The sequence below is a fragment of the Panthera tigris genome, chromosome C1 (assembly GCF_018350195.1).
Source record: "Panthera tigris isolate Pti1 chromosome C1, P.tigris_Pti1_mat1.1, whole genome shotgun sequence".
NCBI classification, from domain to species: Eukaryota; Metazoa; Chordata; class Mammalia; order Carnivora; family Felidae; genus Panthera; species Panthera tigris.
Window position 1 is genome coordinate 62,460,553 of NC_056667.1, and position 24,852 is coordinate 62,485,404.

At 37.3% G+C, this 24,852-nt stretch overlaps 1 protein-coding gene across 11 annotated transcripts in view; it reads right to left on the minus strand.

The window, feature by feature from the left end:
* The window catches only part of SLC44A5 (solute carrier family 44 member 5), a 368,679-nt gene that overhangs the window by 169,179 nt on the left and 174,648 nt on the right, over positions 1-24,852 (minus strand). For 6 of the 11 annotated variants that reach the window (XM_042997591.1, XM_042997590.1, XM_042997595.1 and 3 more), the window contains exon 3: positions 20,246-20,287. The exons of 1 other annotated variant lie outside the window; for it this stretch is intronic. In XM_042997591.1, the coding sequence (XP_042853525.1) occupies positions 20,246-20,287 (42 nt within the window). Of the gene's footprint in view, positions 1-16,787; positions 16,819-20,245; positions 20,288-24,852 lie in introns of all 11 variants that reach the window. 4 more of the 11 variants (XM_042997599.1, XM_042997596.1, XM_042997598.1 and 1 more) reach the window with 1 other exon arrangement.

Consider the following 24,852-nt stretch of genomic DNA (forward strand, 5'->3'; position numbering starts at 1 on the left):
GCAGTGAATTTGTGCTATAGAACAGCCATGAATTATTGGATAATCACATATCTTCTCAGAATGAATAAAATTCTGAATCAATATTGATTTAAAAAGAGAGTCTAGAAGCAAACAAGAACATGAATTGAGTTGGAAGGTTATCAGCTTGGGGTTGCTAATATTTCTTTCTAACCATATTTGTATTTTATTGCTCAACATCAGGCACTCAAAAAAAAAAAAAAAAAAAGGAGCCATGACATACTTTAATTGCACTGGAGCAACTCCTTATTTTCTTTCAGTACCATAGGTTGTGCATTTCATTATAATGCAAGACCCTATTCCCTTACCTCCTAGAAAATATAACAATTTCACTACCAGAGATAGAAAATGAAGAGTATATTTACTTGCCCTAAATAAAAAAATAAGTGACTTCATCTTGCCTTTCTATCTGCAGAATTCAGCCAATAGAACAGTAAAGGAATAAAGTTTAGAAGAAATGAGTTTTCATCATTATATAGTTATAAAAATCAAAAAAAGGAGAAAATTCTTTAAAATTATAATTGAGTAAAAAACTTTTTGTTGAACTTAGGAATAAACACTACTAAAGAAAAATAGCAAGGATTTGTCAATTTATCACAAATGCATAAAACAGTTTGGTAGCCAGTGATAACATCTCTCCTACCTCCTCATATTGTTCACAGGTTATTGATGAGAACAAAATTAAACAGCACATTAACTCTGACTTTTGCCACAACTCAAGAAGATGGAAGATAATAATCACTGGAAAAACATCCCTATTCCTGGGCCTGAATGTAAGGGAGAAAACACAATTTAGTGCACACTTTCTATTCAACAAATAAAAACTACAGGTGAAATATACTATTAGAATTTATATTAGATGAATGCCTCTACTTACAGGATAATTGAGGAAAAATTGTGGTAAACTATGGTCTTTCATCAATGGGTCAGACTAGCTATTTAGAATGACAAAAGGGGGAATAGCAGACAACAGGAATTACACAGAACCCACTGCATGACCCACCCAAAAGTGTATCTCCATTCAGAGAAAAGAGAAAGAGAGAGATTCTTCTTGTTCAGGGCTGGGATGGGGGGGGGGGGAGGTGGGGGAGTGGGTATGTGTTACAAAACAAGATAATCACTTGGAATGGATGCCTGGGTACTTATCTCACTATCTCCTATAGTCCTGTCTCCTTGGATCAAGTCAAAGATAAAATAGCCTGGATTTTATACTTGTAAATTCTATATAGAATCTGTGAGGCAGAAATGCTCATGAATATTTTTTCCTCACAAAATGGATTTTTCACAAAGAGATGGAACATATTGGAGCTCATTGTCAAAAGAAAACTTTGATCTTACTTCTTTTACATTCTAGATAGATTTGGAGGTGAGAATGAAAGACTAGGGAAGGGGAATCTAACACTGAAGATGAGTTTGTCTCATAATCTGGCATGATGGTAGTAATATAAAACTGTGAAAATAAACCCATAAGTAAAAGTCTACCTGTTAGCTCTAATTCCAAAAGTATGAGAGGTTCAACTCCCTCCCACCCCCACAAAAACTACAAATTCTGGATATAAAACTTAAAGAATATCTTCTTAATAGCACTGGAAAGCTGACAAAACAGTGAAGTAATACCAGTCCAAAATCTAAGTGAAAGTGGGAACCCAGAGATAAAGGTACTACTAAAGCTACTATAGCCTCAAAGATATTTACCAACTTAAAAAAATTCAAGAAGCAAGGGAAACAGAAGACACGGACCAGAGGCTACTCAAGATAAGGAGTCAAATAGGAAAACATCACTTCACTAAGTTGGAACTCCAAAGGGCTACAGCCTCAGAGTGAAACCTACCTCACCCTTAACAAAATCACCTTGACACTGAGCAGAAAGATGGGAGAACACCTTCATTTGAATTTGCAGTGTATGTGAAGTATTCTCAGAAGGATGGGGGGCAATCTGTAGGTATTCCTAGGCAGTTGACAAACAACACACCTCCATTGGAATGCATATTATTCTAAGAATGTTCACAAATCATTTTCCAAAGAAAATATGCAGCAAACAATAATAAAAATAATAAATCACTTAAGGAAACAAGATACCACGAAAGAACTAGATAATACATAGAAAACAGAAATAGACCCATAAAGTCTTAAGATATTTACATGCTTAGTCCCAGATTATAAAACAACGATGCTTACTGTTTTGTTTTGATTTGCTTTGGTTTTTTTCGGAGATACAAGACAAACTTAAAAATAAATGGGAAGAACTATTTTGAAAAACTACCTAGCAGATTCAAAAATAAAGCAAATCAAGTCTGGAAGTGAAAAACACAACAGGGGCGCCTGGGTGGCTCAGTCAGTTAAGCCGCCGACTTCGGCTCAGGTCATGATCTCACAGCCCGTGAGTTCGAGCCCCGCATCGGGCTCTGTGCTGACAGCTCAGAGCCTAGAGCCTGTTTCGGATTCTGTGTCTCCCTCTCTCTGACCCTCCCCTGTTCATGCTCTGTCTCTCTCTGTCTCAAAAATAAAAAATAAACGTTAAAAAAAATAAAAATTAAAAAAAAAGAAAAACACAATAGATAAAATGTAAAACTCCATGGAGAAGCTTGATATCAGATTAGACAAAGCCAAGGAGACAATCGGCAAACAAGAAAGTAACTCAAAATAAATTATTCAGAATGTAGACGAGAGAAACTAAAAATGGAAAATATCAAAGATTAGTTGATACACTGAGCATAGAGTGAAAAGTTTTAATATATGTCAAATCAGATTTCTGGACAGAGAATAAAGATGTTGGAGAGAGGCAATGAAAGAAAATTACTGCCAACATAGAATACTATATCTAGTGACAATTTGTTCAAGAAAAAGAATGAAATAAAGAAACTTTCAAGCAAAAAATAAAAAAGTGTTTGCCATCAGTAGAACTTCATTAACATATATTTCTGAGAGAAGAAAAAGTGACCCAGATGGAAGGTCTTTGATGAAAGAAGAAATGAAGAGTGAAGAACTACAGGGGAGGGAAGGAATGATCACTGGCTATATAAATAATAACAATAAAGTCTTGTGGAGTTAAATAAAATGAGAAAATTATGGCAGTAATAGAATGTAATCCAAGAATTGAAACATTATAGTCTTCTTTTATAGAAAAGGGTGAAATATTAATAAATTTTTAATTTGAATAAGTATGCATACTGCACTTTTTAAAAGAGTAGAACTAGCATATATTACTTTGAAAATAGTAGAGGAAGAGGGGCACCTGGGTGGCTCAGTCGATTAAGTGTGGACTTTGGCTCAGGTCATGATCTCGTGGTTTGTGAGTTCAAGCCTCACAACTCACAGCCTGGAGCCTGCTTTGGATTCTGTGTCTCCCTCTCTCTCTCTGCCCCTCCCCTGCTCTCTCTCTCTATTTCTCAAACATTAAAATAAATAAATAAAAAATAAATGTATAGAACTACAGGGAGAAATTACAAAATCCACAATCATAGATTTTAAGATATTTTCTCGGTATTTCTCACTATTATAAAACAGATCAAACAATCAGTAAATGTACATTTTCCTCAACACATGGTGATAGGACAATGGATATCTATAAAGAAAAAAATAATAAACTTGGAGCTCTACTCACATTAGACACAAAAATCAATTCCAGATAGAAAGACCTTAAGTGAAAAGTTAAGTTATAAAGTCTTTATGACCTCAGAAACAGGATTTTTTAAGCAATAGTACAAAAAGTACTAGTCATAAAAGAAATAAGTGATAAATTTAACTACAACAAAAATAAGAAACTCTGTTCATCAAAAGACTCAATAAAGACAGAGACATGACATCCATAGAGGATAGTAGTAACACTATAACATTTCATTATTAATACCAAGGATATATAAAGAACTATGGGTCAAAGAGAAAAAAATGACAATAGAAAAGGGAGCAAAAGACTTACGTAGGAACTTCAGAGGAGGAAATCCAAATGGTCAATAAATAGTAAAGTAGTATTCGTATTCAATCTCATTAATAATTAGGCACATGAAAATGAAACCACAAAAAAGAAGTAACTATACACCTTCCAAACTCTTGCAAAAAGTGAAAAGTTTGATAATAAGGGGTGTTGACAAATATGTGGAGTAGTGGAAACTCATGCACTTCCTGTGAAAATAAAATCCGTAGAACCGCTTTGGAAGTTTGGCATGACCTGATCCTATGACAGAGCAATTTCTGTCCTAAACTGTATCCTGAACTACTGCATAGGTGTACAAAGATATACAGACGATAATGTTCATGGCAGCATTGTTTGTAATAGCCAAAAATTCAAAACAACTCAATGGCCACTAAAAGTGGAGAATGTAAATAAATGATGGTATAGTCAGACAATGGAATACTAAGCAGTTACCTCCTTGCTAGAGGTAACCACTATCCTGGGATTTGTGATAATCTTTTTCCTATTTTCCTTGTAGTTTATCATCTCCTAAGCACTCTTCAATAATATAATTTAATTTGGGTTATTTGGAACTTTCCACAAATGAAATATGAGGTGGGATTTTTTTTTAGTCTTCTGTTATCATCATGTTTGTGAGATTCATATAGCTATATGTAAGCTTTCTCTCTCTTTCTCAGACACACACAGAAACACACACATACTCAACATGGAAGAAAACAAAATTCTACTATTTCCAAACAGAAAGTCCCACAAAGATACTCATATTACTTCAGACATTCAGGTAGTCCAAGTTCAGAGATTCAAACAGTCCATTTAATTAATGGACATGAACAACAAGCTATCTGGCATCTTGATTTCAGCTGCAAAGCCTGTGTCACCTTAGCAAGTGACTTCTCTGGTTCAAAATACAGTCATATTTCAACTATGTATTAGTCATCTTATTTATGGTCTGTCTTCTCCACTAGAATACAAGTTCTAAGAGGACAGGGGCTTTGTTTTGTTTCCTACCGTATGTTCCACTACCCAGAACAGTAGTTCAGGTTCATAGTAGCCACTGGTTCAATATTTGTTATGAACAAGTAATGAAGTGTCTCCTAAAGCTGTCCTTTTAAAGTTATTTGTGCTACTATTTTATATTTATTCTCCCACATAGGCTGATGCCAGTTAGGCTTTTCATAATGGTGTGCATGCAAGTATTGGCCAGAATGCATCATAAAAATGACTTAAGAAGTGCTGTGCTCTCATATTTTAAAAGCCTGACAGCCTTTCAGATTTCCAACTTGCTTTCTGAGAGAGATAATGATGAGTTTGCAAGACAGGAGTAAGACAGTGTCACTTTTTAGTCACTTGGGTTATTTCAGTGATGTTTCTGTCAACAGTTGACCTCTACTGCTTAAGACAGCCAGGATGGGTGGTACCTCTAGCCTTAGGTTCATAAAGAAGAAATAATATGGGGTAAGATTCCCAACATTTTTCTAAGGATAATTCTTTCAGATTTTATTTACCAAAAAGGCCTGCAAACTAACATGTTATTTTCCCTCTCACTACTATTTTTTTAAATGAGTAAAATATTTTAGAGGGGTTTTAGTACAGTTTCTACTTCTAAAAGACATTGATTCTATGCGCAGAATCACTGTAGCTCTCGGTTTCTTTAGCCATAGATTCCCGTGTTGATTTCAGTGACATAAGAGAAAGTTCTCAGAGGACTGAGGTGGCATCTTTTAGAGCAGCTTAATGGAAAGGTCTGCACAGTTGTGCACAGGTGGGTACTTCAGGCTGAAGATAACTCAGGTTACAGGCCAATTCCAATCATTCCTGCAGCTTCCTAATGGTGGGATAGCTGAATTAAGGCAGCTACAAGAGTTTACAAAATCAAATGCTCCAACCAATGCGTCCAGCCAATCAAGTGATCCAACCAACACTTGAACACTTAACTAAAGCCTCCTAGGTCTTCTCAATCTTCCAGGGACTTGACAGAATTTCTGAGACATTTGTTTTTGACTCAGGATTAGGCAGCCCTATGTTCTCAAGTAAAAAGTAGCTCTGGGCATTTTTCTATGCCAAAATGATACCAATCCAAGGAGAGATCAGTACTGCCTTCCACTTAGGCCAAGATTAGTATCAATGCAAGAGTGAGAAACATTTCTACATTGTCTCTGAAATTTGTATCTATTTCTTAATGTTCACTTTTCCCCCACTCTTACTAAGATGTGTTTATCTATTTAGTAATATATATTTAGTCAAAACTCTTAAATTATGGTATTACCTGCTTAATAAACAAAAATTTCCCATGCATGTTCTAAATCATGGAAGTTTTACAACAGAATATAACCAGTGTTACTGCACATGAAGAAATAAAAAGCTCTCAATGGATTTAAAAGACAACTCAGGGTGCTGGGGTGACTTAGTCTGTTAAGCAGCCTGCTCCTTTTTTTTTTTTTAACTCAAGTTAGTTACCATACAGTGTAGTCTTAGCTTCAGAAGTAGAACCTAGTGATTCATCTCTTACTTATGACACCCAGTGCTCATCCTGAAAAGTGCACCCCTCAATGCCCATCACCCATTTATCCCATCCCCTTACCTACCTCCCCTCCAGCAACCCTCAATTTGTTCTCTGTATTTAAGATTCTCTTATGGTTTGCCTCCTTCTCTGTTTTTATCTTATTTTTCCTTTCCTTCTCCTATTTTCATCTGTTGAGTTTCTCAAATTCCACGTATGAGTAAAATCAGATGACTTCTGTTTTTCTCTGACTGACTTATTTTGCTTAGCATAATACCTCTGCTTCCATCCACATTGTTGCAAATAAGTGGCAGACTCTTGATTTCAGCTCAGGTCATGATCTCATAGTTTGTGGGTTTGAGCCCCACGTCAGGCTCTGTGCTGACAGCCCAGAATGGGTGAGGAGAACACTTGTTGGGATGAGCACTGGGTGTTGTTTATAAGCAATGAATCACGGGAATCTACCCCCAAAACCAAGAGCACATGGTATACACTGTACATTAGCCAACTTGTCAATAAATTATATTAAAAATACAAATTAAAAAAAATAAATAAAAAATAAAAATACAAATAGATAAATAAAACAAAAAAGTATCACATTTTCGTGAATTTTAAAAAGTATCATGATTATTATTACTGTTTTACAATAAATAAATAAATGTGTAAAATGTTTGACACATCCTAGGTTTTCAATGAAAAATTTCCTTTCTTCTTCCTATTTTCCTAAGAAGCAGCTAAATTTTAATCCCCACGCCCATGCACCCACTCTATATTCTTTTATCTTACTAGTGAGAATTTAGAAAAAGAGAAGGGATAACCTTTAATCTTCCTTTCTTGGCTTTGGCTTCTGGTCCTTTTCTGTCCTCCAAAACTACCACTTTTGGGCTTTTCTGACCCACCCAAATGGGCCTTCACACACCCCATCTCCAACAGTTCTTGAACTTAGAGACTTAGGCAATCTGTGATGCTGTTCAGTGACAGAGAGACCTTAAAATACAAACATGTCCTGACCAAAGTTGATTTTAACCTCCGAACAGTTTTCTCTGCATATCAAATAGAACTGATTTTATTTCACTGATCACTTAACACTGTGAAGCACGACCAGAGACACAAAGATGAGAAAGAAACAAATCCTTTAGGAAGAGAATTGCAGTGTAGAAGTGGGAATGCGCACACACACACACACACACACACACACACACACACACACACACAGTAACACAGGAAGAACTGAGTGCTTTGAAGAGGAGTATAACAAATAAGAGGAAAGGACAGTTCACATTTGGCTGAGGAAACCAGGAAAGCCTTTAAATTAAGAAGGTGGCATTTGAGCTGGACTTTGAAAGTTGAGAGAGAGACTGGGTGAAGGAAGGAAAATTTGGTATGGGGAAATTCAGTGTGTCAAGGAAATAGTGAATCACATGAGAGGAAAATGTATAAATATGGTTATAACTAGGTAAAGTTAATGACACATTCACATCAGCTAGTTTTACCACATCAGCTAGTTTTACCAACCTTTCTCTCAAATCTCATTAGAGAAACCAACAAGCATGATGGCTTCCAGAAAACCTGTTCCAAAACTAGAAATGCTGAACAATAATTTGCCTTTAAAATTTAATGTGGCTTTTGCACTACTCTTTTTCCAGTCCTGTGCTTCTTCAGTGTCATTTAAAAAAAATTCTATGCTTTTTCTTAGGAAAGCTTTTTACTCTATAAGCTACTTTGTATCATAATAGAAACTGTACCTGATTCATAGTTTAAGTACTTAGCAAACATATGAAGAATAGAACAGAAAATAGACAAGGTTGAGCAGTCAAGTTTCTTTAGCACATATTTTAGGGGAAAAAATGTTTGAAACAATGTAAATCAAGATGCAGTGAATATGTGAAGCACAAGGGGGATGTTATGATTACAGAAGCTTGATTAGCATGCATGCCATATTTGATATACTTAAATTGTTAGTGATTGTGCTAATACTAAACTTTATATATTTTAGACCCAGTTTAGTACGTTCATTATATGAGGGGTGCCTGGGTGACTCAGTAGGTTAAGCATCTGATTCTTGATTTCCAAAGTTCAGGTCATGATCTCACCATTCTTGAGTTCGAGCCCTGGATCAGGCTCCATACTATCAGTGCAGAGCCTGCTTGGGGTTCTCTCTCTCTCTCTCTCTCTCTCTCTCTCTCTCTTCCTCAACAGATAAACTTAAACAAATGTGTTCATTATATGAAAAGCCAACTTTTTGCATTGCATTTTTACATCATGTTCCCTATGCTTAGGAAATATATTAGTTTGTATTTTCTCAAAAGAGCATTTAGCTATGTTTATAAAAGTTTAACAAACAACTAACAATTTTTTGTCAATATTTATTCAGGCTGGTATCGCATCACTAAGCCAGGCATTGGAATAAAATGTCAGCATTATCAAGAAATTTTGCTTTAGGGGCACTTGGGTGGCTCAGTCGGTTAAGCGTCCGACTTCGGCTCAGGTCATGATCTCATGGTTCGTGGGTTTGAGCCCCGCTTCGGGCTCTGTGCTGACAGCTCAGAGCCTGGAGCCTGCTTCTGATTCTGCGTCTCCCTCTCTCTCTCCCCCTCCCTCCCCTTCTCACGCTCTCTCTCTCTGTCTCTCAAAAATAAATAAATGTAAAAAAAACATTTTAAAAAAAGAAATTTTGCTTTAACCAGAATTATTTGACAGAGTAACCAATCAAGAAAAATAAAAAGTCCCCTGCTAAGTATCACATTTAACAAGACCATCTGACCAATCAAGGACAAGGTCCTTGTCACAATCACTGACTTGAGTTATTACTTGTTCTGAAGATCCCAATGGGCTCTGGCATAGGTGGCATAAACTCAGGGGGGTTTCTGGTTTTTTTTTTTTTTGGAAGATATGTTTGTAAAGTCTGCTTTAAGTGGGTACCTTGATATAACAATAAAATCAGTCTTGGCTCTCCCTCTCTCTTTCATATTGTATACATACACAACACTCCACAAATTCAAAGCAAATGCTCAAAATCAAACATTGGTGTCCTGAAAATGTATTCCCAAAGATGTCTGTTATTGTCAAAGGGAATTCTGCTCCCTGAGGCATATGCAACTATGAGAATGTTCTGTATGTTTACTGCTTAGACACTCTGCTGCAATCTATTTCAGAACACAAAGGTTTCTGTATGGAACATTAAGTACTAACCAGTTAAATGCACATTAAAATTTGTCAACAATACTAACCTACAGTCCAATGGAGATTTGCCTCCCTGGCACACATCTTTCATATTCTTATGGTTTTATGCAAGACATCCAAAGAAAGCAAAAGTAATTCCTTCCCTTCTTACTACTTACATACTTCAGTATAAAACAAATAATCTGTTAAGCATCATATCAGAAATATTTTTATTTATTTTTTTTAAATTTTTTTAACGTTTATTTATTTTTGAGACAGAGAGAGACAGAGCATGAACAGGGGAGGGGCAGAGAGAGAGAGAGACACAGAATCTGAAACGGGCTTCAGGCTCTGAGCTGTCAGCACAGAGCCTGACGCGGGGCTCGAACTCACGGACCGCGAGATCATGACCTGAGCCGAAGTCGGACGCTTAACCGACTGAGCCACCCAGGCGCCCCAGAAATATTTTTAAACAATGTTACTTTTTGTATTTTTGGTTTTAAGGATGATTAAAACTTTTAGGAATTCCTAAAACAAAGAGAAGAAAGAACTGGTGTGGAATAATTACTTGTTCTTTTCAATGCAATGATTACAATTGAGATGATAACAGTGATTCGCAGAAAGAATCTGCCATGATAGAACTTTCTATTTTGAGAATATACCATTATTTCATTTTCTAAGACAATTTAAATCAATCTCCAAACAGAGGTTGATTTTCAATTTTGTAATAATAATTTCACCACACAAATTATTACTTAAAATCAAAATCAAAATTTATTCATTCTTTATTCACATTTCCAATTAAATGCCATTCTGTTGTTTCATCAATACAAAAAACAAATAGCTTTCTTTGTCAATAACTGAAGAAGTTAGCTAAGCTTATGAAGAAAGGAAAGATAAAACTTCACCAGAGGATTGAAAAATAAAAGTGGACCAGGTTAACCAAATACCAGATTTTAAAGTTTCCTGTTTCTTTGCCATGTTACTACTTTCAGCTCATAGCTGCAAGCCCCAATCATACTTTCCCATGTAAACTATCCAGTTTTCTCAGCAAGCACTGAGCAAAGAAACTATTAATGTTTAAAAGTGAAATTGAGGGGGGCCTGGGTGGCTCATTCTGTTAAGCATCCGACTTTGGCTCAGATCATGATCTTGCAGTCCATGAGTTCGAGCCCTACATCTGGCTCTCTGGTGGGAGCTCTGAGCCTGGAGCCTAGGAGCCCACTTGGAATTCTGTGTCTCCCTGTCTCTCTGCCCTTCCCCCGCTCATGCTCTGTCTCTGTCTCTCTGTCTCTGTCTCTCTCTCTCTCAAAAATAAATAAACATTAAAAAAAATTTTTTTAAGTGGAAATCTTTTCCACTAAGGATGGTCCTGAAATTATATTTGTAAACACTCCACCCTCTGGCTTTAAAAGTCAGACCTAGTAACCTGGCAAAGAATGTCCAGTTCCTAAAACTAACAGTATAGACTTTCCTTTCGTTCTAGGAGGAAAGAATTTCTGGGCTCCTCATATTCATAGCTCCTAACTTCTACCTATACCTATCCACAACTGAAATAACTATTTTAGGAGGGAGACTATCACTTTAGTGACTTGTTTATTGGAATTATTTTATGTAAAACAATTCCACTCTTTATAATTCTTTTCATCTCTCCAACTCTTGGAATTGACTCAGGCAGGATGTTGATCAGAATGTTCCCAAGCATTGTTTCTTATTGCAAAGATGGCCAAGGTGTGTTTATATAAATACCTAAAGGTGACCTCTTCCATGCAATTTATGTAGAATAAGTATTCCTGACCTCTTGCCCTTGTACTAAAGTGTTCTCTTCCCACTCTAGCCTATAAAAGCACACCAAACTGTGTGATAAATATGTAGCTATAAAAGTAGACAGAAATAAATGAATGGGCACTCTTGTTAATATGTATCATGGATCTCTGATTGTAAACATAAGGTAGGGATCTAGACCCATTTTGCATAATAAGGCATCCTTGTTATCTGGTTACAAAAGCAAGGGGATATTTGTTAACATTTTTAAGCTTTTAGGGGAAATTTAAGAATATTTTAAAGTCTAGGTACAACCAAAAACCACAAATTAAAAGTATAAACACAAAAAAGCATCATGTTGAAAGAGCCCAGGTTCTAAGATCGGAGCCTAATCCTGGCCCAGCACAATCTGAGGGATCTGGGGCATGTTCTTTAACCCTTCTAAACTCGGTCTCTTAACCTGAAAACAGAGGGATTGAAGATGATCGTTAAATTTCTTCAGGCTCTAAAACTATTGGCATATGTTAGGTCCTACATAAATGCTTGTTGAATAAAAATGCCTATAACTGCCAAAGATCAAGAAATAGTGAATTCAGGATACAGTCTACCCAGACTTTCCTGTTCTAAAGTGGAGAGAGTGGAGTACCAGGAAGCTTCAGAGTTGGTCTCATAGGCTTCAGAGAAGGGACAGAAGCAATAAAGTTTGAAGCAGAAACCTGAGCAGCCTCAGTAGAGATTATTACATATAGGTTGTATTCAGAACATTCAAGGGAAATTCACAGGTGTATCTTGGTTTCCTGCAGAGATCAAACAGGAAGCTGAGTAGCACCCAAAAGCTGTGATACAATTGTGAATGGGATCAGTTTATTTGTCTTTGCTTTGCTTCATTATTAGTGTATAAGAATGCAACTGATTTCTATACATTAATTTTGTATCCTGCGACTTTGCTGAATTCATGTATCAGTTCAAGCAGACTTTTGGTGGAGTCTATCTGCAAAAAGTGAAAGCTTGACTTCATCTTTGTCAATTTTGATGCCTTTGATTTCCTTTTGTTGTCTGATTGCCGATGCCAGAACTTCCAACACCATGTTAAACAACAGCGGTGAGAGTGGACATCCCTGTTGTGTTCCTGATCTTAGGGGGAAAGCTCTCAGTTTTTACCCATTGAGGATGATATTAGCTGTGAGCTTTTCATAAATGGCTTTTATGATGTTTAAGTATGTTCCTTCTATCCCGACTTTCTCAAGGGTTTTTATTAAGGAAGGGTGCTGAATTTTGTCAAATGTTTTTTCTGCATCGTTTGACAGGATCAGATGCTTATGAAGGAAATTGAAGAAGAGACAAAGAAATGGAAAAACATTCCATGCTCATGGATTGGAAGAATAAATATTGTTAAAATGTCAATACTATCCAAAGCTATCTAGACATTCAATGCAATTCCAATCAAAATTGCACCAGCATTCTTCTCGAAGCTAGAACAAGCAATCCTTAAATTTGTATGGAACCACAAAAGACCCGAATAGCCAAAGTAATTTTGAAGACCAAAGCGGGAGGCATCACAATCCCAGACTTTAGCCTCTACTACAAAGCTGTAATCATCAAGACAGCATGGTATTGGCACAAAAACAGACACATAGACCAATGGAATAGAATAGAAACCCCAAAACTAGACCCACAAAAGTATGGCCAACTCATCTTTGATGAAGTAGGAAAGAATATCCAAAGAAAAAAAGACAGTCTCTTTAACAAATGGTGCTGGGAGAACCGGACAGCAACATGCAGAAGAATGAAACTAGACCACTTTCTTACACCATTCACAAAAATAAACTCAAAATGGATGAAGGACCTGAATGTGAGACAGGAAACCATCAAAACCCTAGAGGAGAAAGCAGGAAAAGACCTCTCTGACCTCAGCCACAGCAATTTATTACTTGACACATCCCCAAAGGCAAAGGAATTAAAAGCAAAAATGAACTATTGGGACCTCATGAAGATAAAAAGCTTCTGCACTGCAAAGGAAACAATCAACAAAATGGAAAGGCAACCGATGGAATGGGAAAAGATATTTGCAAATGACATATCAAAGGGCTAGTATCCAAAATCTATAAAGAAGTCACCAAACTTCACACCTGAGAAACAAATAATCCAGTGAAGAAATGGGCAGAAAACATGAATAGACACTTCTCTAAAGAAGACATCCAGATGGCCAACAGGCACATGAAAAGATGCTCAACGTCACTCCTCATTAGGGAAATACAAATCAAAACCACACTGAGATATCACCTCATGCCAGTCACAGTGGCTAAAATGAACAAGTCAGAAGACTATAGATGCTGGAGAGGATGTGGAGAAACGGGAACCCTCTTGCACTGTTGGTGGGAATGCAAACTGGTGCAGCCGCTCTGGAAAACAGTGTGGAGGTTCCTCAAAAAATTCAAAATAGATCTACCGTATGACCCAGCAATAGCACTGCTAGGAATTGACCAAGGGATACAGGAGTGCTGATGCATAGGGGCACTTATACCCCAATGTTTATAGCAGCACTTTCAACAATAGCCAAATTATGTCCATTCTTATGGAAAAAGCCTAAATGTCCATCACCTGATGAATGGATAAAGAAGTTGTGCTTTATATATACAATGGAATACTACTTGGCAAGGAGAAAGAATGAAATATGGCCTTTTGTAGCAATGTGGATGGAACTGGAGAGTGTTATGCTAAGTGAAATAAGTCATACAGAGAAAGACAGATACCAGATGTTTTCACTCTTATGTGGATCCTGAGAAATTTAACAGAAGACCACGGGGGAGGGAAAGGGAAAAAAAGTTAGAGAGGGAGGGAGGCAAACCATAAGAGACTCTTAGAAACTGAGAGTAAACTGAGGGTTGATGGGGGGTAGGAGGGAGGGGAAAGTGGGTGATGGGCATCGAAAAAGGCACCTGTTGGGATGAGCACTGGGTGTTGTATGGAAACCAATTTGACAATAAATTTCATATTAAAAAAGAAAGCTGTGATACAAAATCAGAGTGGGAATGAGGTAGGCTAGTGAGAGGAATCAGTGCTTTCAGAGACAGGGAAAAGCAGGCATGGAAGGGAAAATGTAATTTCCCTGTTTAAGGAACAAGAAACTGAGAATTTAATAAATTTCATCTGAATATAGTTTGTGGCCACCAATTCCTTAGTAATATGACTATTTTTGTTGGCTCTATGAAATACCATGCATGTGCTACAGGGAAGAATTACACTAAGAGGCATGTTAGGAAAAAGAAGTGAGTGGGATTGGAGCTGTGGTCTCAGTCTGATATGGAGAAATCACTTCATTTTTCTGTTGCAAACAAGTGGAGAAGCCAAACCCAGTTTGTCAAATCCCTTAAACTTCATCTATCTATGGGCTGTAAGGATATGTAAATGAGAAATTACAGGCTCACCCCATTTCCTAAGGCAAGGAGCCAAAAGTTTGTTTTTCATTAAGAAAAGTCTTTTTAAAAATAGACAACTTCATGCAATTTGTCAGATCTTTATTGCACTTGCTTGAGCAAGTTACATAATCTCTCCTATGCCTGTTTCATCACCTGTAAAATGGGAAAATAGAACCAACATCAAAGAGTCATTGGGTAGATTGAGTAAATTAGCATATGTAAGGCAATTTAGAATAGTTTCCAACAAAGAGTAATGCTATATACACAACTATTTTAGTATTGTTGTTAATAAAAGACCAGGAGAGCAGCTTTCCTAATTCTCAAGAAAATTCAAAAATAAAAAACATTTGGGAAATAAAATGAATCCCACTCCAGAATAGCCAACTTTATCTGTTTTTAATAATTTTGAAGAGCAGGCAGGCAAAATCCAAACCATTTCAAGAATTAATAATGAGAGAGAATACACATTGCAGCTACTTAATGCAAACTATCAAAAACTAAAATGAAGGGTGTCCTATTTAAAAGCCTAAGGAGACCATATATTTTAATCAGTTTCTTCTTCTAAAGACCCTTGTTCACACAGATGTGGAATAATTGATTGCAATATTTTGTGCCAAGAGGTAGTCAATAGTACGGAGAAAGAGAAAGAGAGCTTGGATTGCCAGGGGAAATAAAAGCTCCAAGGTAAGGAAAGAGCTCTTTCCCGGGGAATCAGAAGTCAACCTTAAATAACATGTTTTGCCTAAAAAAGAAATGTGCCCTTTTCCCTTAAATTTACATATGCTCCTCTCAAGATGTCTCTAGGCTCTCTGGAATTTCTATGTGGAGTCAAACCTGTTTTAGCAATAATTTATAATTGTAACAGCTCTAGCTAACATTGATATTCTAAGAGAAAAAATAAGGAGCAATTAAGATTATCGTAATATATTTTAATCCTGGCATTTTGACCCTAAGGACACTTAAGACAAAATACAACTTGACCCAAGTAAAATTAGATCAAGTAGAAATAATTATGTCAAAATAAAACTAGCAATGCTAAGCATATATATATATATATATATATATATATATATAGTGAAGCATTTTTTCTTTTTTAATAAAAAAAGTTGAAGAATCACATATTACTAACAATAATAAACACTGCAAAAATTGACCTTAGAAGAAATTAAACTTTTAGAGAAATAGTTAACAAAAAATAGAATTGACACTAACTAAAACTTCTCATGGTAAAAATTTATTGACCAAAAATTGATAGAGGAATCATATCATCCTGTAAAATCCACAAAAATATGTCACGAAGTTGATGAATCTTAATGTAAAATAAAACAATCAATGAATCAAATATTTATTTTAAAATTGACACAAAACATGGTAGTCTAATTAAAATAAGCTTAGTAGAATAAAAAAGGATAAAACCATAAATAGTTTAACACTGCTATTCAAAAATTAAGAAACGAAATTAACTAATAGAAGGTATTTTCCCCCACCAAATAAAAGAATAGTTTACTGACCCAAGTTCATTAATGTTGGCATAAATCTGATTTAAATGTGAGTATACAGAAATAGTCAAAATATCCTCGGGTTTAAATTGGGTCAAAATGTCATATGCAAATTGTGGGGGTCAAAAAAGTAAGGGCAAAATAGCCAATAACCAAAATTGTGCACTGTCCATTGGACTAATATAATATTTGCTCTTGTGACTCCTACATTTATATACTAACTAATCTAAAACTGACCAAAATGGTACATTAAATAAAGTGTGATTAGAGGAAAAAAGTAATATTAACTCATCATAATTGTGATGATATATAATTGTGCTCTGATAATTAAAAAAATTTTTTTAATGTTTTTATTTTTGAAAGAGAAAGAGAGCGAGAGGCGAGGGCAGAGAGAGAGGGAGACACAGAATCTGAAGCAAGCTCCAGGCTCTGAGCTGTTGGCACAGACCCCAACAAGGGGCTTGAACTCACGAGCTGTGAGACTATGACCTAAGCTGAAGTCGGACACTCACCCAACTGAATCACCGGCCGTCCTAATGTGCTCTGAAAATTTAAAAAGCAGTTGGTTATTTGCTCAGTTCACTACTTGATTTTGAGAATATAAGAGTAGTTATAAACAGATTCTTCTGTGGAGAATAGACTTGTTAATGAAAGCATAACTATGTTTAGGGCAATAGCTAAAGTATGAAAACCAGTGAGGAGGCTATTGTAAATATCAAAATAACAAAGGACAGTTGTTTAAATGAAGTAATACAGTGGAAATGGTCAGACTAGAGGATTAGGGATGAAAAGATAGGTAGACTGGGTTTGTGGGATCTGAAGCTGAATAAACCAGTCTGGAGCAAGATAGAGCAAAAAAGGCCAGTGATATAAATTTAGGAGGTGGCAGCATGTGTATGGTCTTTAAAAACCGTAAGAAACTCTTAAATACAGAGAACAAACTGAGGGTTGCTGGAGGGGAAATGTCTTGGGGATGAGCATTAAGGAGGGCACTTGTTGGGATGAGCACTGGGCATTATACATAAGTGATGAATCACTGTGTTCTACTCCTGAAGCCAATATTCTAGTATATGTTAACTAACTTGGATATAAATAAAAATTAAAACGAGCAAAACAAACAAACAAAACTGAGATGAGATGAAATCACCTAGGATAACGTAAAAAGAGAAAATGCATACTGGGGATTCCCCAACATTTGGACTCTAAATCTTAGAGATTGGGCAGAGGAAGAGGAGACGTCAGAGAGAAGGGAGGAAAACCAGAAGACCAGAGAGTGTGGTATCATGGAAGCAAAAGAAGAAAATATTGCAAAAAAGAAAATGGCTAGATGTGTCAAATGTTGCTGATGGAGAATAAGGTGAGAAAGAAAATAATTCTCCATTGGAGGAGCAAGATAGACATTTTTGGAAATGTGGATAAAGTGTTTCCTGAAGTAGTTCAGATACAATTCCAGTTGGTGTGGGGTAATGAAAGGATGAGAGGGAAGAAAGTGGAGTCAGTGCCTAAAGACAACTCTAATGAGGAGTTTCCTATGTGAAAAAGGAAAGAAATGGAGTGGTAGGTGGAGCATGATAGGAAAGTCAATGGAGGCTTTACCAATTATTTCAAGGGGTTGATATTTAGGCATGTTTATACAATGGTGGGAATAGTGCAGGAGAGAGAGGGGACAATTTCATAGCAAGGTCCTTGTGGGAGGTACCAGCCTAGAGGAGACAAGGATTCCCCTTCCTTGTAAGAGCAGAGGAGGTAGAATACATGGGATAAAGTCACCAGCTTTGCTGGGCCTCAGCTTCTTTGGAATAGGAGGCTGTTGAAGCATGTTTTCCATGGTCTACTCTCAACTGTACTCCAATTCTCCCAAGCTCACCTACATTATTAAACACAGTTAAGCTTTCATTAACATAAGGTTCTTGAAAAGACATCTAAATGTTGAGTAAATGGTTCAAAGAAATAAGACAAAAAGGGCACCAAATTCACCTGCCATGCCTATTCACCCATTCACCCCCTAACTCCTGGGTATAACACTCTTAGGATCTGCAGGTGTTTCTTCTTTTTTTTTTATTTTTTTTTTTATTTTTAATGTTTATTTATTTTTGAGACAGAGAGAGACACAGCATGAGCAGGCAAGGGGCAGAGAGAGAGGGAGACACAGAATGGGAAGCAGGCTCCAGGCTCTGAGCTGTCAGCACAGAGCCTGACGCGGGGCTTGAACTCACAAACTGTGAGATCATGACCTGAGCCGAAGTCAGATGCTTAACCGACTGAGCCACCCAGGCGCCCCTGCAGGTGTTTCTTCTAATATAAATGCATTTTCAGGGGATGCAAAACCAACAGTTCCTCCAACTTAGCAGTGAGTTCTCTTACATATATCTTCTCTAGGAGAATGGAAATAGCCTAAGATCTCAAGGCAATATTCTACATTGGAGTTTCTCCCTTTCCTTGAAAACTCCTTTTCATTCAAGCAGAAGCAGTGCTCTGTGGTCTATTATACCAGCTTATTATATCAGGTTATATCAGAAGTGAAGCGCTTATTCTTCATTGGCTCATTTATCTCAAAAATCATGTCAGAAAGATGACAATTTTATTATAGTCCTAATTATCCTCATTAAGACAAGGTTTATGAATGAAAATATAATATCATATTGAACAGTAAAACACAATTTTAAATCATGATATATCTTGAGTAAGAATAACTCACTGACTCCTGATAACCCAAAAAAGACTTGGCTTCTATGTTTTTCAAAAATAGGGGGAAAAATCTGCTGGTATATCTTTCACCCCTAAGGTTAGAAAACCATAAATGGAAATTTATAAAATAGCTTCTACAAATGATTATATTACCTATCTTTCCACCTTATAGGATCCTATGTGATCAAATAAAATCTGTGTAAGGGAACTTTAAAGACTATAAAATGCTATATAAGTTTAAGCACAAACCCTAGAATCTACCCAGGTACAATTAAAGTACACAAGCATCAATAAAGAGGCTTTGAGAACAGAGATAGGAAAGTGCAAATGTGATAACCTTTTCAGTTGAGGATTTGGGATCCAAGGAATGTTGGAAGTCACAGCAGAGAAGTACTTGGATATCTCAGGGGCAATGAGAACACATAAAGGAAGAACAATTCTTTAAGTCTGTGCAGCTCAAACTTTTATTTGCAAATGAATCACTTGAGGATCTTGTTGACAATGAAGATTCTGATTCAGTAAGACTGGGGCGGGGCTTGATTCTGCATTTCTAACAAGCTCCCTGCTGTTGGTCCGGTCCACAGACCAACTTTTAAATTTCTCTTTTTTTTAATGTTTATTTATTTTTGAGAAAGACAGAGTGCAAGCTGGGGAGGGGCAGAGAGAGAGAGAATCTGAAGCAGGCTCCAGGCTCTGAGCTGTCAGCACAGAGCATGAGGCGGGGCTCAAACTACAGACTGGGAGATCATGACCTGACCTGAAGTCCAGCGTTCAACGGACTGAGCCACCCACGCACCCCTCCACAGACCACACTTTGAGTAGTAAGACTCAACTATACGGGGCTAAGGTGTGAGCCAGATGTCACAAAAAGAGGACTGGGTAAGATAGTGTCATGAAACAGCCAAGAGGCCTGACAATAGAGATCTTTATTATAAAGAGAGATTTAAATAAGACATATGTGTTAAGGTCATAAACTGAGATTCAAGGGTGGAAAGAAAGCAAGATGTATGGGATGACCTGGGGTAATGAAGCATCAGCAGCTATAAGATGTTCTTCCTGAGGGATTTTTTTTTTTTATATAGCTCTAAGAGAGGAAATCCCTTCAGGAGGAAGAAATCAGCCACTTGAAAGAAGGACCAAAAAAGTCTTCAGTAATTAGTCTTTACCAATCAAATATTTAGGTGTTCCTAGATTTTGAAAGAATCATGTATTCCTTAATAGACTGACTGTCATGAAGAATTCTTAGACTAACTTATCACTTAACACTCAGACTATGACTTACCATAGGTATCATCTTCTAAGTAAGTAGTGTCTGATGTTTCTTCTAGGAAAAAAAACAAAGGGCAAGCAAATCTTTATTTGTAGGGATCAGTGATTCCGAAGCTCTATACCCATCTCTCCCTACCATAAGAAATCCTAGTTCTTCAACCTTAACACAGAGAATAACATAAGGTGTATTGTACTAGCTAAACAGATACTTAATGCCCATAGTCACTAATCATGTGGAAGTTAATCTTAGGAAGTTAAAAACAAAATTGCACAAAGATACTGGGTTTAGAGGTTGGAGGGTGGGGGAATAAAGTTTTTAATTCTTCCATTTTCATCCATGCCTTGTACAAGGTGATATGTACAGTCTTGAAAAATTCAGCACCAAGAACTAAGGCACTTTGTTTACTTTCATTTTATGCTTCTGCTTAAACCTCAGAAGATGCATTAGTCATGAAAAACTTAATATGCATTGAATACTTTCAACTACATGCAGAATAGCCAGTATAGACTACAGAGAAGAGATGTAACTCAAATTCTGCAGCCACAATTGAACCACATTACATGTGGGGGAGGTGGATGTGGCAAGTTCCATAATGAACAGTGATAACACACTAAAGTTTTATTGCTCAAATAATCCCATCCATATGGGAAACAAAAATATTAATGCTTTCTATGAACGCTCCATTCTCTGTTACTTTATCAGCCTTGTCAAGCCATTAACGAAAAGCATTCTCACTATAGAATTGATGGGCAGAAATTACAACCCTTGATCTAAGCATCCATGTTTCACATCAATCTAACAATAGAAAACCATTGAGAGTCAGAGTTGGGATAAAGATTCTAGAGAAAGTGAGCATTTGTAAACTGTGTTCACTGGGAAAGATAATGATAATTAAAATAGCAACCAATTCTTGAATACTTACTATACGCTAGGTGCCATGATTCATTTACATTATTTCTTTTAATATTCACAACAACCATTGCCGTAGTCAGAGTAATCAATTCTCCTCTAAAAATAAAAAGCTGAAGTTCCCAGAGGCAATGTGCTTCGGGTCTAATCTTTGCTTAGTCACCACCCTGCTAGTAAGTGGTGGATCTGAAAATCAAACTTAGGTTTATGTGGCTCCAATGTCCACTCATAACCAGTACAACTTCCAGCCTCTAGCACTCAAATGGATCACAAAAATAAAGATAATTTACAAAAATTTTAGGACTCCCCTCATCCTGCACCACACCTGCTTTAAAATAGCAATGCTGGACCACATTCATTAGAATGATAAGCATTAACTGATTTCCCAGCTTTTACATGGGGGGTATATAGCCAAAGAAAGCCCCCGAAATAAGAATGGCCATCTCTCACTGTTTTATTAGACCTAAAAGCATGTATATTGAAGGCTGAGTACTTGAGAGATAGAATAAAATATTAAAATCCAATATCAACTGCTTCATTCCTGTTCCTGGGCCCTAAGTAACTAGACTTGCCTTTTAAATCCTCCAAAATAATAAAAAACAACAAAATTTCATATTTTTAAAAAAATTTTTTTTAGCGTTTTTTTATTTATTTTTGAGACAGAGAGAGACAAAGCATGAACGGGGGAGGGTCAGAGAGAGGGAGACACATAATCTGAAACAGGCTCTAGGCTCTGAGCTGTCAGCACAGAGCCCGACGCGGGGCTGGAACTCACGGACCGCGAGATCATGACCTGGGCCGAAGTCGGCCGCTTAACCGACTGAGCCACCCAGGCGCCCCACAAAATTTCATATTTTAAAAAAGATGTCGCAGTGTTTTTTTGTAAAAGGCCTAAGAACGTACTATTCTAATCAAATGTTAGTTCGTACAGTAACAGAGGTTAGCCCCTGCCTCAAGCTCCCTACTCTGATCTTTCCCAACTCCTCCAGGTATATATACTAATGAACTCCACCCACAGGCTCAGGCCCACTGGAATCCTTGCTGGGTATGGCAGGAAGCAGAGTAGTAACCTCAGCCCCAGCAGATGGAGAAGGGAATAAGCTACTCCTGCAATGTAGGTGCTTTACAGACACAGTTAAATCCTCAGCAACTATGGACTAAAAGTGTAAGCATTCCCATTTTACAGATAGGGTATATGGAAACTCAGAGTGTTGAAAGTACCAAGGTTGCATAGTCTCATTGTTTAAAAACAACAAAGCGGACCTAGGTGCTGGTCTCCCTTACCCAGATAGAATATCATACAATATAATTTTGACTCCTTCTTCCTAGAATTTGCACAGTGAGTTAAAAAATCAAAGTTCTTTGTCTCTTTTTTTTTGGTGTGATCAATTCATAACATGGTAGAACCAGCTTTCTGTACAACCTTATATCTTTTTTAAAAAGTACGAGAACATCCATACATCATGCAGACTGCCTTGTGGATGTGTACAAACACCAATGCCAAATTATTTTGACCCTGGTAATTTGAGAACTGGAATCTCAAATGAGATCAGCTCCTGGATATGCATCCTGCCTACTTATGGCTAGTGCAGTAGCCTCAGTATGTAGTTGGAGATGGGAACTATTGGACTACCCTTCCTAATCTGATTGCTGTGCCTTTTACCACCTTCATTCCCTTTTGTCTTTCTTGCTCGAAGGGTCTTCCTTATTTTTTTTTATTTTTTAACTTTTTTTTTTTTTTTTTCTGAGAGAGAGAAAGAGAGAGACAGAGCCTAGGGGCAGAGAGAGAGGGAGACACTGAATCTGAAGCAGTCTCCAACTCTTATCTGTCAGCACAGAGCCCAACGCAGGGCTTGAACCCACAAACCCGGAGATCATGACCTGACCCAAAGTTGGACGCTTAACCAACTGAGTTATGCAGGCACCTGCTTGAAGGGTACTAAGGGGATGAAGACAGGTTGGAGATAGGGATGGAGGAGGGATTAGCAATGAGCAAAGCCAGGCTGGAAATTGGTGAGAGTCACACTCTTGCTGTGTCAGTCTGGAATCTTATTAAAAAGAACCCGGCCCCTAGTCCTACATTCAGGTTCAGCATTGCTAATAGTGATTCAACCGTATACTATGTTTCTCCTGATGTGATGCATTGGAGATCATACAGCATATGTAGAATGTATTCTGGTCCAAAAATGTTTAACAGGAATACATCAAAACCTAACCTACATTTTATAGGAAATACAGGAGATAAAGAAACAATGTGAATGATACCCCTGGGAAGGAACCAAACAAATCCAGAAAATGAGATATTCTGCAGGACAACTGACAGGACCACATGTCAGTATTAGGAGAAAAAGGGACCTTGCTAATTAGAATATTAGAGACCTAAGGGACATAACCACCAGATCCAAGGTCCGGACTAGATTAGATCCTGAGATGGACAAAATGCTATAAAGACATTTGTGGGGGACAACTGGGGAAATCTGAATATAGGATGAATATAAGATAAAATTAACATTTGTTGAACTGGAAAAGTGGAAACTGTTTACCAAAAAAAAAAAAAAAAAAAAAAAAAAACAAAAAAAAAAACAGGTAGCAAACAGCATAAAAAGCAAAATCTCTCATAAACAAATACTACAAATCTGGAAGGAAATATGAGAAAGGTTGCATGTGTGGGTGACTGTAGCTGTGGTACTTTATTTAATTTTATTTTATTTTGATATATTTTCTAACTTTCTACAATGTGCATAAAATGGCTTTTATATTGATAAAAAAATATTTTATACTGCAGTATTCCAACGCACTGGCTTGGATATGTCTGAATATAAAAAGTACTCAGAGTCATGATGCTGCCATTTATCTGAATTTCTAACACTTTCTCGTGGCTGGAACCTCCACTGCTGTGTCCTGCATGCCAACCTCTGGTGCCATTGCCCACCCAAACTGTACTTGGCTTACTCAGTATACTGCAAGAAAGCAGGTGGCTGGCCATGTAGAGTCAGCCAATACAGCTGACATCATTTCGCACCGTGTCGTGGCTTCATTAACCCCTGCTACAGAGACCTGGCAGTCTGCAAGCCCAGGACAGATGTGATACTAAGCCTGTATCATCTGAAAAAGAGGCTGTTAAAACCAGTCTTGCTGAAAGGGAGAACTGGAACCAGGGTGTGGACACAACTGTGTCCACAAAGTCATTATTTCCTTCCTTCCATAATTTAGTCATTCATTTAGCAAGGATTTATTGGCCTCTTACTCGGTATCAAATACTATGCTAGACACCGAGACTACATAGGTAACCAAAGGAATCCCTCCTTGTCCTCATGGAGTTCTTTGTAATGCATCAGGATGAGAGACTTTGAGCAAATAAGCACAACAATAATTCTTTACTTGCAAATGTGATATGATAGTTGCTATGAAGAAGTATATTGTATGAGGGCAATAAACCAGAAATTTAAAGGATGAGTAATGGTGTGCAGTCTTGGCAAAGGGCATAGCATGGGCAAAGACCCTATGATAGGAAGGAGCTGGCAACTATGGGGAACACGAACAAAGCCAGTAGGGTTGGAAGACACTTGGGTGAGAGGCTGAGTGATGTGAGCTGCAGCTGGAGGAGCAAGAAGGGGGGCAAATGGACACACTGACCGCCTTATAAAAGGCCCACGTTGCGCCCCACCTAGATGCCCTTGTGGAAATAACACTTGAGCACCTGAGGTCTG